The sequence below is a fragment of the Bos taurus genome, chromosome 7 (genome assembly GCF_002263795.3).
Source record: "Bos taurus isolate L1 Dominette 01449 registration number 42190680 breed Hereford chromosome 7, ARS-UCD2.0, whole genome shotgun sequence".
Lineage (NCBI taxonomy): Eukaryota > Metazoa > Chordata > Mammalia > Artiodactyla > Bovidae > Bos > Bos taurus.
The window spans coordinates 908609-926016 of NC_037334.1; the positions used below are offsets into that span (position 1 = coordinate 908609).

At 46.5% G+C, this 17408-nt stretch overlaps 2 protein-coding genes and 1 long non-coding RNA gene across 7 annotated transcripts in view; 2 read left to right on the forward strand and 1 right to left on the reverse strand.

Moving 5' to 3' along the window:
- The window catches only part of GFPT2 (glutamine-fructose-6-phosphate transaminase 2), a 45400-nt gene extending 43632 nt beyond the window's left edge, over positions 1-1768 (forward strand). Inside the window, 1 exon segment of the mRNA NM_001076883.1 lies at positions 919-1768. Within this exon segment, the coding sequence (NP_001070351.1) occupies positions 919-963 (45 nt within the window). The 3' untranslated portion in view covers positions 964-1768.
- On the reverse strand, positions 1297-10713 carry LOC132345664 (uncharacterized). The gene is made up of 2 exons (XR_009495127.1): positions 8760-10713; positions 1297-5838 (listed from the first exon to the last, which is right to left on the reverse strand). It is a non-coding gene; the product is annotated as an uncharacterized lncRNA (long non-coding RNA).
- Positions 10706-17408, forward strand: part of MAPK9 (mitogen-activated protein kinase 9) — a 68134-nt gene continuing 61431 nt past the window's right edge. For all 5 annotated transcript variants that reach the window (XM_005208371.5, XM_005208375.5, XM_005208370.5 and 2 more), the window contains exon 1: positions 10706-10958. The gene's annotated coding sequence lies outside the window, so the exon portion shown is untranslated. The remainder of the gene's footprint in view (positions 10959-17408) is intronic.

Consider the following 17408-nt stretch of genomic DNA (forward strand, 5'->3'; position numbering starts at 1 on the left):
CCTATTTCAATTTCTGTTCCAGAAAAGAACCAATTTATGATCTCACCAGAAAGTGTGTGTGCATATAGAAGTTTTATTACAATTTTGTTTTGAGGAGCTTTAAAAAATACATATCAACACCAAAAACAATATAACAAACATCCAATGGTACATACGTCATCCATCATTAACAATCGCTAGCATTTTGTTATATTTGTTTCTTCTCTTCTTTAATGTTACTGTAAACAAAATAAGACCCTGTAGATAAACTTGAAGCCCCCTTTATCAACCATCCTCAGTCACATTTCCTTCCCAAGCCCCACCTTTAACCAATATTTTAGTGTGTCTACTTCCAAGAAAAGTGAATTTTTAACAGTACAAATTGAGCTGCTGCTGCTGCTAAGTTGCTTCAGTCATGTCCAGCTCTGTGCAACCCCATAGATGGCAGCCCACCAGGCTCCCCCGTCCCTGGGATTCTCCAGGCAAGAACACTGGAGTGGGTTGCCATTTCCTTCTCCAATGCATAAAAATGAAAAGTGAAAGTGAAGTCGCTCCTCGTGTCCGACTCTTAGCGACCCCGTGGACTGCAGCCTACCAGGCTCCTCCATCCATGGGATTTTCCATGCAAGAGTACTGGAGTGGGTTGCCGTTGCCTTCTCCAACAAATTGAGCTAGCTGTTTTTAATAGCATGAATCATATCCTTTTAATAGTGTTAACACTGCATGACACATATCAGGTACACCATTAACATTTACTGAATAAACATAATTGTTTCTAGAATAAGAAATCCCTTCCAAGATGCAGGTCTCAAGGAGCTCATGGTTGGAGGTGCCCAGGAATATTCATCTTCCTATTGTAAAGTACTTTGAGAGCTGGCTTTACAACGCAGTGTGTTGCTGAGACCTGTGGGTCTGAGCAGCTACCTTCTGTCATTTTAGGTTGACTTCCCCAGAAATCTGGCCAAGTCTGTAACCGTGGAATGAGAAGCTAGAGGAGACCACTACCACCTTCAAGACCTGTCCCAGTGAAACCAAGTGGGAAGAAAAGCTGGCATCCGGCGTGTTCTCAGTAGATCCCGATAGAGCTTGACAGCTTTGATGTGCCTTGTACCCAAGTGCTTTGCTTACAGCAGGTAGTGTTTTCTCTGTGTCCTGAAGTCGCCAGAGGAGAAGGGAATCATTGTTTACACATGGGGATCTGAGCAGACTCTTCCAATACCGTGCAATAGAGATACAGCTCTCTTCAGAGTAACTGTGAACCTTTTTTAACCAACACTAAAGACAAAATATTTATAATGACAGTTGTATAGCTTTTAAGTTATTTTTCTAGTATGTGGCTTTCTGTAGCCAACGGTGCCCTCAGGCTACCCAGTGCACCCAGTCCCCTGGCAGGGAATGTACATCTCAGATTTGAGTGCCAGGCATTGCCCCTCTGGACTCTTTTCTCCTTTCCCATCCTCTCTTGGCTGCTACCGAGTCCTGTCCTCTGACCTCGGGGAAGCGCCCTCCCACCATCTTCCTATGCCTCCATAGGTCCTATCAGACCTCAGCTCCTTTCAACAGTGTCTTCTCATCTTAATCTCTCTGACTCTCCAACTTCTCTCTCATCTCATCATGGTTCTTTTTAAGCCCAGGCAGCATTTTGGTCCCTGCTCCTGCCCAGAGTAAAAACAGCCTGAAAAATCCCATGCAAGAGAATAGTTTCAAGTGGGCTACCTTGCCCTATGTTTAAAAGCATGCACAATCAAAGTACTATGCAATTTTAAGACAATAAATAACAGTAAAATTGTGTGTGTGTGTGTGATTTTTGTTAATCTTGTTCTTTTTGTGTACATATTTTTTGAGGGCTCCTCAAAAACTGAGCAGTAACTCATGGGGGCACCCCTGTTTCTTGGTAGCCACTGGCATTGTCCCCATACCCATGACCTGTGTGCTTCTAGGAGGAAAATGAGGACTGTGTTAACAGGGTGGAACAAAATGCAGGAGGTTTGGAACTCTGGAATGAGAATCCACTCAACAGATGTTGGAGGAGGTTGGGCCACGAGATGCTGCTTGAGATGGCTGCCCAGAGCCTGCACACAGCACACAGAGGTGAAACTCAGATTTGTACTTTTTTCCCCAATGATCCTATAAAGTCACCAATTTTATTAATAGAATCAGGCAGGAAGATAGAAAGCCAGAGAGCCAGTTCTGGAGTTGGAACTTGGCTCCCTATGAAAGTGCTATCCCAGACTGCACGAATGGTGTCTTCACGGCCACTAACTGACATGTGGGGCTCTAGAGTACCAGCAGACCTTAGTTCTGGATTACCTGTGGGCTATCCAGTGACTTTTCCTCCCCCTTCTAGGCTCTCCCCTGAATAACAGGGGTTGGAAACCTGGGAACTACGTTTCCAGCTGAATTCCACCAGCAAGAAGCACTCCTGGGAGATTTGAAAGTTTAGAAATTGTATTATTCATTGGGAAATTCATATCACTTATTTCTGCTCTGGCAGAAGTAGATGGGGAGTCCTATTGTGGCCCTTAGCACCAATACACCCACTGTGGCAGTGCTCCCTAAAGCTCACCCATCACTCAGTGCTCCATGCTGTGCTGGCCACCAACAGAGGCTTCCTGGGGCTCCTCCAGCATCCCACTTCTGAGAGCTTGCAGGAACCCAGGGGCCCTGATGGCATTCTCAGACCTTCCTTCTGCCCTTCTTACAAATAAATAAGGGTGTAAATTCTGCTGGAAATGCCTGCTCTGGTTTCTGTCCTCCTGACCAAACAATGACCAGTACAACTTTTGAGGTTAGGAGACTACAAACTAGCCAGAACATCTTTATCTGAACAACAACCAGAAAAAATGTATTTCATCCTTCACTCCTGAGGTGATGACCACCCTCACTTCCATACTAATCGATCCCTTGCTTTTCTCTATAGTTCTGTTTATCACATTCACACAATAATACTCAAACAAAACTACTACCTAGCCTTGAAATCAGAGGACAAGCACACACCAGCCATGCAGAGAGAGAGCAGCACTGCCCACACTGGGCAGAGGCTCCAGAGGAGGTGAGCAGAGCAGGCTTGGGTTATGGTCTGACTTGTTTCTCTAGGAGGTGACAAGGCCCTTTCTGGGGGAACTTGCAAGCAAAACCATGAGTGAGTTTGAGAAACAGGGCTCTCCACAGTTGGGTGCCTAGCAAGACTGAGGTGTCAACCAGGTGCTGGACATGCAGCAGAAGCCTGGTCAGTGAGAGTGGGCTGCTCTGTCTTCTATTCCTGAGCCCGCCATGGTCTACTTCCTGCTCTCGGGGAAAAGCAGAAAACCTCTGTGAGGGATATGTGTCCTCAGCAGAGCCTAGGAGGAGAGACCCTCATTATACATGGTCAAGTCAAGTACTGATGAGAATCTGGGACAGTTCTCCTGAGCATTCTGTCCTCAAGTAAAGAAGGGGACCTGATGGAAATGGGGGTCTTGCTGATGACAGTCCATGTGGTTCAGCTGCCCTCCCCATCAGTGGCAGAGCTGTCACTCTGGGGTCACTTTTCACCTTCCTCCAGGAAGTCCCACCTCATCACTCATCTCTCGTGCTTCCTGTCTCTTATAGTCTTCTTTTGAATTCCCTTCTTTGTTCTGGTGGAGCACATCCTTCTTGAGTAAAGATGCTGGGACGTAAATGTTTTGAGGCCTAGCATGTCTAGAAATGACTTTATTACTCATACTTGATTAAAGGTTTAGCTAATTATAGAATTCTATGTCAGATAAAAATATTTCTTTCAGAATCATAAAGGCAGTGATCCCTTATCGTGTTCTCAGTATTGCACCTGAGGAGTCCAAAGTCACTCTGGTATGCCTTTGTCAGTGACCTCCTTATTTCCTTCTTTTTGTTCCCTGTGTTCTCAGATATCACAACAAGGTGCCTTGGATCTCTTTTCATTTAGTGTTGATTTCAGTCTGGTTACTCATAACTGTCAGGTCGGGTTGTTTTCTTGAGTTACTTTTTGTAGACTTCATTTTTCTTCTCTAGCCTTTCTGTTATTCAGAGGTGAAGCTGCTGAAGCATATATCTCAGGGGTAGAGCCTTTGACTACAGAGGTCAAGCTACTAGAATGACCTATAATTTCTTATTCTTTCTATTATTCATCTTCCCTTTTTGTGCTACTAATTGGGAGGTTTCTTCAGTTTTCTCTCCCAACCTATTACCAGATTTTTCATTTCTTCCAAATGATTTAATTTCCAAGAGCTTTTTTTTTTTTTTTTAGCTCTGATGTGTTTAACTAAAGCCCATAATTTATTCATATGTCCATAATTTGTCTCTAATTCCCTTTTCCTATTCAGGGATATCACATGTCTCCTTTTGGCTGAGTTTCTCAGACTTCCCTTGTTTGTGATTACTTTGACAGTTTTGAGGACTATCGGTGGGTATTTTGTAGAATGTCTTACACTTGGATTTGTCTGATGCTATCCTCATGGTTAGACTGGTGCTCTGTGTTTTGGAGAGGAAGACCTCAGAAGTAAAATGCCATTCTCATCGAAGACCTCAGAAGTAAAATGCCATTCTCATCATTTCATATCAAGGGTACATACTATCAACATGTCTTATCAGTGTTATGTTAAACATGGTCACCTGACTGAGGCAATGTTTGTCAGATTCTCTATTCCCCAGGGCTTTCTGGGGAATCCACTTTCCATACTGAACTCGTTAGAAGGAAGCCACAATGCCTCCCCCACACTTAAAGAGTAAGGGAAGTAGGCTTCACTTCCATAGGAGGGACGTATCCATATAAATTATTTGGATTTCAGTACAGATTTGTCTGTTCTTCCCTACTTTTTTGTTGTTAAATCATCTATTTCTATTACTATGAAACTCATGGATATTTATTTTTATTCTTTGAGTCACAACCTAGAACTAGGTTACTTTTATTTTGTTGTTCAAATTTTCCAGCGATGGCTACTGGGAGCTCCTTCAGCTGGCTCCTGTGGCACGCCCCCTTGTTTGTGGATGTGCTTCGGAAGCACTTCCTTTATTGCCTACAGCCTGCTCTAGGCTCATCTTGGATATTCCCAGCCCCTGCCCTAGAATCAGCCATTGCTCTAAGGACCCCTGGTTTCCTTTATTTGAGAATGGCATTAGAAACCAGACCTAGGCTCTGGGTGTGCTACTCCTAGGATGTCATCACTTCTAAGCCATCTCAGCTGAGAGCACAAGACATACTTTGTGTGCTGAATTTTTTTTAATGGTGGTTCTTGTTTCAAGGCACGGAAAAGGCAATGGCACCCCACTCCACTACTCTTGCCTGGAGAATCCCATGGGCGGAGGAGCCTGGTAGGCTGCAGTCCATGGGGTTGCTAAGAGTCCAACACGACTGAGCAACTTCACTTTCACTTTTCACTTTCATGCATTGGAGAAGGAAATGGCAACCCACTCCAGTGTTCTTGCCTGGAGAATCCCGGGGACGGGGGAGCATGGTGGGCTGCCATCTATGGGGTGGCACCGAGTCAGACACGACTGAAGCGACTTAGCAGCTTGTTTCAAGGATGCAATATTTTTTCATATCCTCTGAAGCCTGCAAAGATTTTTTTTTTTTTTTCTGTTAGAATTTCCTTCTCTACATAGCCTGTTTTTCTGTTTGATTTGTCTAAGTTTTCTTTGCCATGTGACCTTGGACTGTTCAGTCAGATTCAAGGTAGGCTGAACAGTCCTAGGCACACAGTGGCACTTATTTTGATGCCGAGATTCACCGCTGGTCAATGTGGTAGGGGACCTGTGGGCAGATGGAGGGTCAGGCCTTTCCTTTAGGCTTCAGCGTTGGTCAGACTTGCAGAAAAGTTTTCTAGTCCCTTGCCTTTGGGCAAGGGTCCAGCAACTGGTACTCTGGAAAACACCAGAAAAGGAGGGCTGAGGATCACTGCATTCAGTCATGGGGCCATGGGTTCCCCATTCTCATACAGCTCCCATACTTTCAGCTATGCCCCCGGCTCAGACACCCTGTTTCTTATCACTGGAGAGTAAAATCCAGACTTCTGCCTTTCCCAACTGTTTTCTACCCTTTCTCTTTCCATGTCCTCATGTGAGACTGACTGACCAGCATGGGAGTGAGAGCCCTGAAGGGCAAGCTATCACAGTCCTCCTATGGGGGGTTTTCAAACTTGATTTGAGACAGAGAGAGCAGAAGGTGACATGGGGAGAAGGAAGCTGACACAGGAATGCGATGGGACAGAAAGCCTTCCTCTGGCTGCCAAGGCCTCACCCTAGCTCTCAAGCCTGTAGTACTGAGACCAGCTTTACCCCTGCAATCCCTCAGGTGCTATCGTGCAGGAAACTCCCCACATTGTCCCCATTGGTTTAAATGCAGTATGGCTTTCTATAACACAACTGAGACAGTACTGATTTGAACCCTCTGGCACATCTCTGGTCCTGGTAAGGGCTGGGGAGAAGACAGAGAAGGGCTTAGGGGAGTGGAGGGAGAGCAGGCCATGTAGGGGGAGGCTGAAAGCCCACTCCACATGGAACCGAGGTTCAGATAAGCTAATCCCTTGCCCAAAGGACCATAACTGAAGTGGAGAGCCTGACCAGAACCCAGGCGAAGAGGCCCATATGGGATGGGGAAGTGGGCAGTGTCTGTAGTATCCAGGGCAGGGAAGGGCAGCCAGAAACAGATTCTAAAGAGCCTCCTCATGAGCAGGCCAAGGGCAGAAGTCCCCAGTCAAAAACCAAGCCAGGTTTCCCGCTCTGACTACTCCTCCTCACTCACCCCTATGGCCTATCTCCAAGACCCAACAATTCCACCTCTTAAAGTTTTTTTTCCTTTACATTAAGTTTGCTTTGTATAATTTACACACACTAAGTCATCTTTTCTGAGGTGCACAGTTCTGAGTTTTGATACATATACAGTCATATGCCTGTGTGCTAAGTTGCTTCAGTCATGTCTGACTCTGTGCAACCCCGTGGACTGTAGCCCATGAGGCTCCTCCGTCCGTGGGATTCTCCAGGCAAGACTACTGAGTGGGTTGCCATTCCCTTCTCCAGGGCATCTTCTCAACTAGGGATTGAACCCATGTCATAGTCATATGAGGGCCACCATAATTAAGATACAAATAGAGTATACCCAACAGAAATACCCCAAAGGAAAGCTGACTGTGGGAGAATTGATGCTTTTGAACTTGGTGTTGAAGAAGACTTGAGAGTCCTGTGGATTGCAAGGAGATCAAACCAGTCCATCCTAAAGGAAATCAGTCCTGAATATTCATTGGAAGGACTGATGCTGAGGCTGAAGCTCCAATACTTTGGCCACCTGATGCGAAGAACTGACTCACTGGAAAAGATGCTAATGCTGGGAAAGATTGAGGGCAGGAGGAGAAGGAGATGACAGAGGATGAGATGGTTGGATCGCATCACTGACTCGATGGACATGAGTTTGAGCAGGTTCTGGGAGTTGGTGACGGACAGGGAAGCCTGGTGTGCTGCAGTCCATGGGGTCACAAAGAGCTGGACACAGCTGAGCAATTGAACTGAGCTGAAGTGATCATCCCAAAAAATTCACTTGTGGCTCCTGGTAATTATCTCCCCCTGCCCTCTACCTTGACCTCTGGCAACCACTAATATGACTTTGCTTTTCCCAGAAGGTCATATATATGGAATCATGTGGTCTTATGTTTGGTTTCTTTCACTTTCTGTTTTTAATACTTTTCCTTGTTGTGCACTTGCCATCAGGCCAGCTGTCAGGCAATATTCTACTACACAGATATACCACAGTTCCTTTCCATTCACTGAATTATGGACACATGGGTTGTTCCTAGTTTTTGACTGTTTTGAATAAAGCTGCTATGAATATTCTTCATGTGAACATGCTTTTATTTCTCTTGGGTATATATCCAGTGATGGCATTGCTGGGCAATATGACAGGTGTATGTTTAATGTTATCAGAAACTATCAAACTGTTTTCCAAAGTGGATAAACCAGTTTGCTTTTCCACCAGCAGTGTATGAGAGTTCCACATCATTGCCAACACTTGCTATTGTCTTTTCTAATACAGCCATCCTATTGGGGTGTGTAGCGGGGTGTGTACTGATAGTGGGTTGTAAATCAATTTGCATTTTCTTAAAGTTTTGAAACAGTTTTAAAATCAGTTCCTTCCTCTTGACACCTGCTGCCTTGGCCCCAGGCCAGCTGTCATCTTCTCTTACAAGGGCTGTAGCAATAGCTCTTTAATTGGTCTTGTGATCTTAAGTCCCTCATCCCTGAAACTTCATGTGCCTTAATGATCTTTCCAAAACAAACATCCCATCACATTGCTCACTTCCTTTCTTAATACTCCACAAGAGCTGCCCATTACCTCTATAGCCAGGTCTCCACCCTGTGATGCCCCAAGGCCCAGTAGGTAAGGGGTGAGTGAAGTTGCAGGCAGGTGTGGGTAATAGGGAGTTAAGACTGTGGTGAACTAGGGGCCCTCACCTAGTGGGACAGCTGCCACTTAGTTCCAGCTGAAACTATGGTAATATGAACCTCACGTTGCCAGAGCTTTAACTATTAGGCAGACAGTGAAACCAACAATCCGAGAGTTTTCAAGGTGAAAGCTCCCAATTTTTAAATGTTGGCAAATAAAAAACATAGAAATATAGAAAAACTCTCAGGGTTAAACAAGGCATTCTGGGAGCTGAAGCCAGCCTATGGGCCTCCAGTCACCTGTGCTAGTCCACCCACCTCAAAGCCCTCATAACTTTCCAGTATCCCTTCTCCATCTCCAACAAGAATAGGTGATGTGTGGTTCCCTGAACACAGCGTGCAGGTCTTACCGCTGGGTCTGAACGCTCTGTCTGTCTGAAGCACTGGCCCAGCACATTCCTGCTGGCTTTCCATCTTCAGCTGGGGCTTCCTCTTGTCCAGGAGGCCTTCCTCAACTGCTCTTCCCCACCTGGCAGGCTAGATCAGCTGTCAGTCATGCCCATACATTCCCCTCTCCCCGATCCCTACAGTTCTCAACACACTTGTGGCAGGATCTTCTCACTTGTTAGCCCCCACTGGAGTTCTGTACACTCTTCCAAGTACAGACCAGCTCCCTGACCCCTATCCTGTCACTTCGGCTGTGTCCATAAAGGTTCACTGTACGCCATAAGCCGGAAAGCAGGATCCTTTCAGAAAGCTCTACATGAAATGCTGTCCTCTGATGGAGTGAATATGTGTACAATGATTTTTGGAACTCACTTTGCAAGGGGTGATTGCTGCAAAGTCAGGACTGCAGTGTATCTGAGAACGGGTGCTCCTTCCTAATCTGAGAGGCACCGAGGAATGCTTCTTTGTAAACCAACAGTTCTGACAGCCAGACCTCATTAGTTTCCCATAATCCTTGATGGTGGCAATTTTTGCTCCCTGTTTTCTGTTGTGCATCCAGAGCAGGTAGCAGTATGGTTGGGTGTGGGCAGGAGCCTATCAGGTGGGCCCTTATCAGTGTAGGCAACACTCAGGAACTACAACTTCAAACAGGGATGAGCCATACTTAGTTTTAGAAAACTCGCTCTGGTAGCCAAGATCAGGGTGGCCTAAGGGGAACTCTGTACCTGGATCCCTTCCTCTACACTACCCCTCTTCTGAGGTCCTGGTACCCCCAGCCTGGCCCTGGGTCACAGGCTTGCCAGCCTCCCCAAATTCTGCCACTCTGCTCCGTGCCCCTTAGCTTCCCCATTTGCAGGGTCCTGCTCCTTCCCTCCAGTTTGGCCCCTACCCTGGCCACCCTATGAGGACTGTTCTCCTTTACAGTTCACAAGTTCCTCCATCCCCAAAGTCCCCTCACCCCATCCACTGACCTCCGAGATTTTCCCCAATGGGTCCAACCTTCGTGCCTCACTTCTAGCTTTGCTTATAGAAACACGGATCTGACAACAACTCTCCCATCATTTCACACCTTCAGACCTGCTGGAACCAGATCCAGAGGCTAGCTGAGGGAGACGCCTCTGAAGAAGGTCACTGCCAACAAATCACAGGTCCTATGGGCCCTCAGCATTGCACTCCCTTCCCTCCATTTGACTCTGCCATTCTCCTCTGAGAAGACCCAGGAATGAATGCTCCTTTGTAAAACCACAGCTCTGACAGCCAGATCTCCTGAGTTTTCCATAATCCTTGATGGTGGCAATTTTTGTTCAAGAGGCTTGAACTCTGCTCCTGGCTCACCAGCCAGTCTTCTCCCCTCTGTCACTGACCTGCCGGGGCCTACATATGGCCATCTCCTCCCATGCCCCTCCTCGGCTTCTGGCAGCAACCTTCAAACTCCTTCACAGTGAGCAAAGGAACCCAAGGTCCATTCCTCTCGTCTCCACGTCCTCGCCGCCTCCGCCTCCCAGTCCTGGACGCCAAGGCCCCGGCTTCCCCTCGCCCTGGCTCTCTCCTCAAGGACCTTCTCGGCCTTCCTCCAGGCCGACTCGCTACTGTCAGTCTGCACCTGCAAGCCCAGCGGCCCGGCTTTCGGTCCCGTCAGTACCCCTCTCCATCGCCTCCCAGCGCGGTGTTCGGCCGCCGTACCGAGGGCGCCTGTAAAGCTCAGTCAGAGCGCCGAGCCGGGCTTGCGTCAAGAAGACGCGAAGAGATCGGCAGCACGGCCGCCGAGCGCCGCTCCCAGAAGAACTGGTCAACCAGCGCCGGGCTCGGCCCGCCTCCCCTCCGGAGCCGCCCGGCAGTAGCCCCAGCCCCGCGCGCGCGCGATTGGCCGCGCCCGCCCAGCTCTCCGCTCGCTGATTGGCCGGCGCGCGGGTCGGTCAGGCCGGGCGCCGCGGCGGCGGCTGCAGCGGAGGAGAAGCAATCCAGACCGGAAGGGTCTTAAGCGCCCCGGCGCCCCTCACACCCTTTGCGGCGGCGGCGACGGCGGCGGCGGGGCGGAGCGGAGGAGAGCGGGGCGGGGCGGCCGGCCGAGCCCGGAGCAGCGGAGCCGCGAGCAGCTAGCGCGCTGCGCCGCCAGTCCACCCGCCTGCCCTCTCCCTCTGGCGCGGCGGCGGGGAGGCGAGGTGAGCCCGGCGGGCGGGTTAGGCCCAGCGGGGACTCTGGGACCGAGCCTCGCCGGGGAGGGGCGGCGGGAAGGCCGCGAGGCCAGGCTCCGCGAGGACAGGGTGGTGCGGAGCGGGAAGACCGGGTTCTGTGGGGTCTGCGGGGTGCTGGAGACCCCGGCCGCAGCCCCTCTTCCTCCAGACTGCCGCAGTCACCCCCTTACGCCCGGCTGTCCGCGCCCCAGAGCTGCTGGCTCGCTCCCCGCTCTGGCCCCGGCAGACCTGCTGTAGGGTCTGTGGGCGCCCCCTCCCCCGCCCCGATTGTTTGGCACCCAGCTGCATACCTCCTCCCGGATGCTCAGAGCCTGGGATCTGATTCCTGCGACCTTGGCGAAGGCACTGATCCTTGCTGTTCCTCTGTTTTCCCCTAGGCAAAGTGGGGGAAATGTCTACCGTTTTGGACAGTGTTGTTGTCAAGCTCCATGAATGTGTGTGAAAGGCCCTGGGCAGGAGCCCGCCCGGTGCACACTTGTGGAAAATTGGGCGGGATACCGCTCCTTGCTGGTTTGAGTGTAGCAGAGTCCGCCCAGAGTCCCCCATCCTCGTGCTCCCCAAGTGCCTTGTCATTGCATACTCGGTGCCCAGCAGTGCCTGAGCGGGCCCTGACCAGCTCACCCCCGACAAGTCCCCCAACCCGGAGCACTGGTCTCCTAACCAACCCATTTTACTGGCCTTGAACCCTCAGCTCTGTTTACCTCAGGACCTTTGCACATGTATCCAGTGATTGGAGTTGCCTCCCGGATCTTTGCACAGCTGACTCCTTCTGGTCCTTCTCCTCACATGTTTCAATTTACAGAATGCTTTCCTTGACCACCCTTTCTCCTCCTTTAGTCATTCTGTCTCATTACATTACTTTTCTTCCCAGTATCTGGTTTGAAACTATTCTATTGATTTGCCTGTTTATTTTCTGTTTCTCCCATTAGGATTATAGCTTTATGAAAACAGGTAGTTGTCTGATTTGTCCACTGCTTTATCCCCAGTGCTTAGAAAGCACACAGTAAGTATTCAGTAATATCAGTTAAGTGAGTAAATGAATGAATGACCCTGCCAGCCTGTTGCCTCTGCTTTCTGTTTATTTAGTGACTTCTGACTAACTTGTGAAACTTACATGCAGATGGTAGGTTGCTTTAGTTTTGTGAAACATTTTAATGTCCTTGACCCCTTTATTTGGTAACTATCAGAACAAGCTGTAATATAAAATCTGACATTTTTATAATGTTTTAGCTGTAACTTCCTTCCTCGCATTCAGGACACATTGAATTCTACATTATCTAGGTCAGCTTTCTGCTCGGCCCTGGGGACACAAAGTCAGTAGCAACAGGGTCCCTTCCTCCAGAGAGCCCAAGAGACCAGCAGAGAAAGGAGACATGCAGACAGTGCTCGGACAGCTTGCTGTAGAGGGGCTGTGCTGTGGAAACTTGGAGGAGGCGGTGGTGCTTGGCTGGTGCTGGAGTTGACTTGAATGGTGATGAGAAACTTGTCAGGTCCAGGGGAAGACAAGAAGTGGGCAAGGGCAGGGTGAAGGAGGAACTTCAGCCCAATCAGTTGAGTTCAGTCGCTCAATCACGTGCGACTCTTTGGGACCCTATGGACTGCAGCACGCCAGGCTTCCTTGTCCATCACCAACTCCCAGGGCTTGCTTAAACTCATGTTCATTAAGTCGGTGATGCCATCCAACCATCTCATTCTCCGTCATCCCCTTCTCCAATATTCAGCCCAATATTGGGGTCAAAAATTAGCCTGTGGGGCCGGATGTGAGAGATTGGAGTAGTGGAGACCCTGGAGAACCAGACGCCACTTACCCAGCAATTTTTAGAAAGAAGTCAGAATTTGAGATTTGTATCTGTACTCTCTTCATTTTTAATTGTTGGCAGTAGCTTATTTTAAAATGTTTTCAGTGCTGTGAGCCAAGCAAAATGCAGACCTCATTCAGTTTTATTTCAGGATTGTCGGACTCCGGACTTCAAGGCAGGTTGTTTAGGAGGGAAGAGTTGCAGTGAGCTAGAAAGGTAGCACACAACTAGGGGAGCTAGTCCCTAATTGTCCAGGAACTCTCTTTTGTCACTGGAGCCCTGTGATAGCAGCTAGGAAGCCTGCTAGCCTCCACTTTCTACACAGGAGGAAACAGCCTCCCAGAGTTTCGGCAGTCTGTTTTGTAGCAAGCAGCTGGAAAGTGAAATTTGAACCCAGGTCTCCCGCAGATCAGCATTCTTTCCTGAGTCCCTTAGCTCTGAGTAGTCTCTTTGGCTCTTAATTTGTTCTGGAAGAATAAAATCCAATCTAGATATCGTTTCCCTTCATTTAACCCTTTTTTTTCCCCTTCAAAAGGATCCTACAGGGTTAAAAACAATCCTATTTTGGCACAGTCATCTCTGAAGAGGAATTTTCCTGAGTTTCTTGAGGAGAATCTACTCCTGAGAACTTAACTTTTCAGGACACCACTTTAAATAATTTGTTGACAGATTAAAATGTGTTTATTTGGCCTTCCTAAATAAATGTTAGAGGGTACATCTCAATTTGTCTATTTAAAATAAAATATCTTAATTTTCTGGATAGAGAAAAGTGCCAGATGACGCAATTAATAGTGAGTAAACCAATTTATTTCATGATATATGAGGTAAAACAAAACCACATTTTTTCCTTAACATTGTTGATTTGGCAGTAGGAGGGCATGGCAGCCCACTCCAGTATTCTCGCCTGAAGAATCCCATGGACAGAGGAGCCTGGCAGGCTTCAGTCCATAGGGTCGCAAAGAGTCGGACATGCCTGAAGTGACTAACACACGTGCGTGCACAGCTGTCTCTGATCTAGTTATACTTGGTTAAGAAGGTGACATTTTTACATAATTTTCCTTAAGAATTGTTAAATTTGTATTTGCCCTTCTGTGATTGTATGACCTGGTTTCAACAACAGTCTTCGTTGTAACTGTTTTATTATGAGAGATCTCAAACATGTGGGAAAGTAAACAGAGTAGTATCCAGCTTCAGCAGTCACTAACCACTGGCCAACCTGGTTCCCCCCTGACCTCATGCCTGCAGCTCTCACACACCCCCAACACACACTGCACTATTATTTTCAAGCAAATCCTAACTATCGTGTCATTTCACCCATAAATTTTTCAGTTTACATCTGAAAAATTTTAAAAATAAGAATTCTTTCAAACTTGGAAAAGCAGTAATTAGTCATTCTGTAATATCAAATAGCCAGCCAGCACTCAAATTTCCAGTTGTCTCATAAATTTTATAGTTTCTTTAATAGTTTCTTCCTTGGAATACAGATCCAGATAAGGACCATATATTGTGATTGGTTGATAATGTCTTTGAATCTGTAGATCCTCTTTATTTCTGTTTTTCTTTTCCTTGTAGTTTATTTGCTGACGCGATAGTATTTCTGTTAATGGGATTTTACTGATTGTACCTCTGCAATGTCATTTCTTGTGTTTCTCTATTTCTTGAAAATTTGTAGTTGGATTTAGACAAGGTTTGGTTGGATTCAGGGAGCCTTCTTAGGTGGGGTGTGCGCTTCCTCTAGAGGCAAATAGTCTTGATTGGCTCACACTATGATGTTAGCTACTGTTGATACTCAGTGCCTGGACCCTTTGAGTCATTAAAAGGCCATATGGGACAAGTTTGTGTATCTTTTGCACAGCAAGAATTCATTTTTTATAAAGCACTGTGGGTCTTTTCAGATTTTAAATTGGCCTTTGGATTGCCAGTTAAAATATTTTTAACTGGTGCCTCAAATCCTCTTTGGAAAATGTTGGGGTGTAAATTAATAGATATAAAAATAATCAGCAATAGTAGTCTCAATTTTAGCATAGGAATTCCTTATAGCTAAGGAAATTTACTAGACATTTGAAAGTGGAATTCAGCAAATTGATTTTCTTTAATTTCATTCGGTTTCTTGGTTCATTTTTTTTGTTTTTGGATTTTATAAAATATTCTACTCCCCCTTTCTCCTAGCTAATTTTACCTAAGAACCTTTCTTAAGCAAAGACTACATACTCTAAAACATTTCAGGAATAATAAAAATAGATTCTAAGGATATATGAATTACAAATGAGGTGGATTTTTTTTCACCTCCCTTGTGGCTCAGACGGTAAAGAATCTGCCTGCAGTGCAGGAGATCCCGGTTCAATCCCTGGGTCAGGAAGAACCCCCGGAGAAGGGAATGGCAACCCACTCCAGTATTCCTGCCTGGAAAATCCCAAAGACACAGGAACCTGGAAACAACTGAGCAACTAACACTTTCAGTTTTTCAAAAGCGAGGTGTTAATGTTAACTCTCTTTATATTAAATAAATTCTGGCCTGTTTTGAGGTTGTTATTTAAAGTATTTCCATACCTGAATTATTTGGCATTAGGAGAATGAACAGTGTGAAAATCACCTATTAGTCTGTCTTTCCATAGGCCAGCATAGGAAAAACCTGGGGATTTGGCTTAAAAACAAATTTTATTTAGAACAAGTTTTTTAAAAAGCATAGCTCTACTCCCTACAATGATTCTGAGAGAAGGAATAATAATGATCGCCTGTAAAACAACTCCTTTTCCTTAAAATATATATATTTATACATGCACATATATTTCTACAGAATTGTAAATAATGTAATTTGTTACACTGTTTGAATATTGTGTATCTAAATTGATGCTGCTACTAGTTTGATTTCAGAATATCTAGGCTTAAGGATGCAAACCAGGTAGTGAATCCCCCAGCTGCGATTCTGGAATCAAATCTGTTTTTCTAACTCTTAACTCTCAGAAACATAGCTACTATTATATGTTGTAAAGTGGATGACTTCTAAAAATTTCATGACACACCATCTACGTGTCACAGCCTAGAATGAAAAGTAAATTCTGTGCGTTGCCTCCTGTCGTGTCTTTCATGGAGGTGCTCACCAGCGTTAACCATGTCATCAGCCTTTGCACTCATCAGGGTTGAGTTCACATATTCAGAATGCAGGTATTTGGAAGAAGCAGAATGGGTGTGGTAAGATCTGTTCTAAGGTCGGCTAAGGTGAATACTCTGGCCTGTGCTGAGTACTGTGCTAGCTGTCCGCTGAGGTTGATTCTGCAGTTATCCCTCTTCTACAGATGAGTATAAGTGCTTGCCCAAGTTCACTCACCCAGATAAATGGCAGACCCACTGCCCTCTGACTTCAGAGCTGCCTTGCACTTACCATCCCATTTAGTTTTCCTTTAACAAGTATTTACTGGCACCCACTGTGTAATTAGTAGAGGACTGAGAAATAGAGGAGCTCACAGAGTAGAAGTGGAGATAGACTTGCAAGGCAAACGAATACAGATTGTGGTGCTCAAAAAATGGGGAGTGCCTGTCACGGTTGGAAAGGAAGCCCTACTGAGGAAGACTTGCAGAAAAGCAGGTGCTTGCCCTGGACTTGGGAAGATGAAGGTTGGCCAGAAACACAGAAGCGGGAGGGAAGTCATTTCAGGCAGAGAGACCTGAAGGTGTGCAGGAGCTGGAGTCTGCTGCTCCCAGGGGGCTTGATAATGCTTGAGAGTGAGCCAGAGGCCCTACAGAACGCCTCTGCTGTTCTCAGGAATCGGTCACTATTGAAGGAACTCAAACATAAGAGTAGTATAATCACAAATCCTTTTCAACAAATCTCTTTAATTCCTATTTTGAAATAAGTACAAATCCTAAGAGGTTGCACAAATAGCACAGAGAGGCCCTGTGCCCCCTTCACCCGGTTGCCCCCGATGGCTGTGTGTTTATATAGCTGTCGTGCAATACCAGAGCCAGGCAGTTAGTGTCGATACAGTGTTTGTGTAGTTCTATGTCATTTTATCACATATGGAGGTTCATATAACCACCATCGTCATCATCAAGATACAGAACTATTTCATCATCCCAAAGATCTCCCTTGTACTACCCCTTTATAACCACACTGTCCTCCTTCCCCCCCACCATCCATAACCCCTCGCGACCACTAATCTGTTCTATATCTCTGTAATTTTTCATTTTAGGGATGTTGTATACATGGATTATGGACCTTTGGAAATTGGCTTTTATCACGAAAATTTCATAATGCCCTATGACCTACCCCAATTGTTGTTGAACATCAGTAATTCAATCATTTTTAGTGCCGGGTGGTAGTCCATTGTATGGATGGATGTACAGCACTTTGTTTAACCACTCACCCACTGAAAGACATCTGGATTTCTTCCAGTTTTGAACTATTATAGATATAGCTGCTTGAGCATTCGTGTAAAGGTTTTCATGTGCACAGATCTTTCTCATGTGGTGTGTGTGCTGTGGATTGGAGGTATCAGGAATGGAGGCTGGGAGAGCACTTCGGCTGTTGGTGTGTCTCGGGCACAATGAGGCCTTTACTCACAACACTGAGTATCAGGGCTGGAGGTGGGGAGACTGATGACTGCAAGGGGCCAGTGGG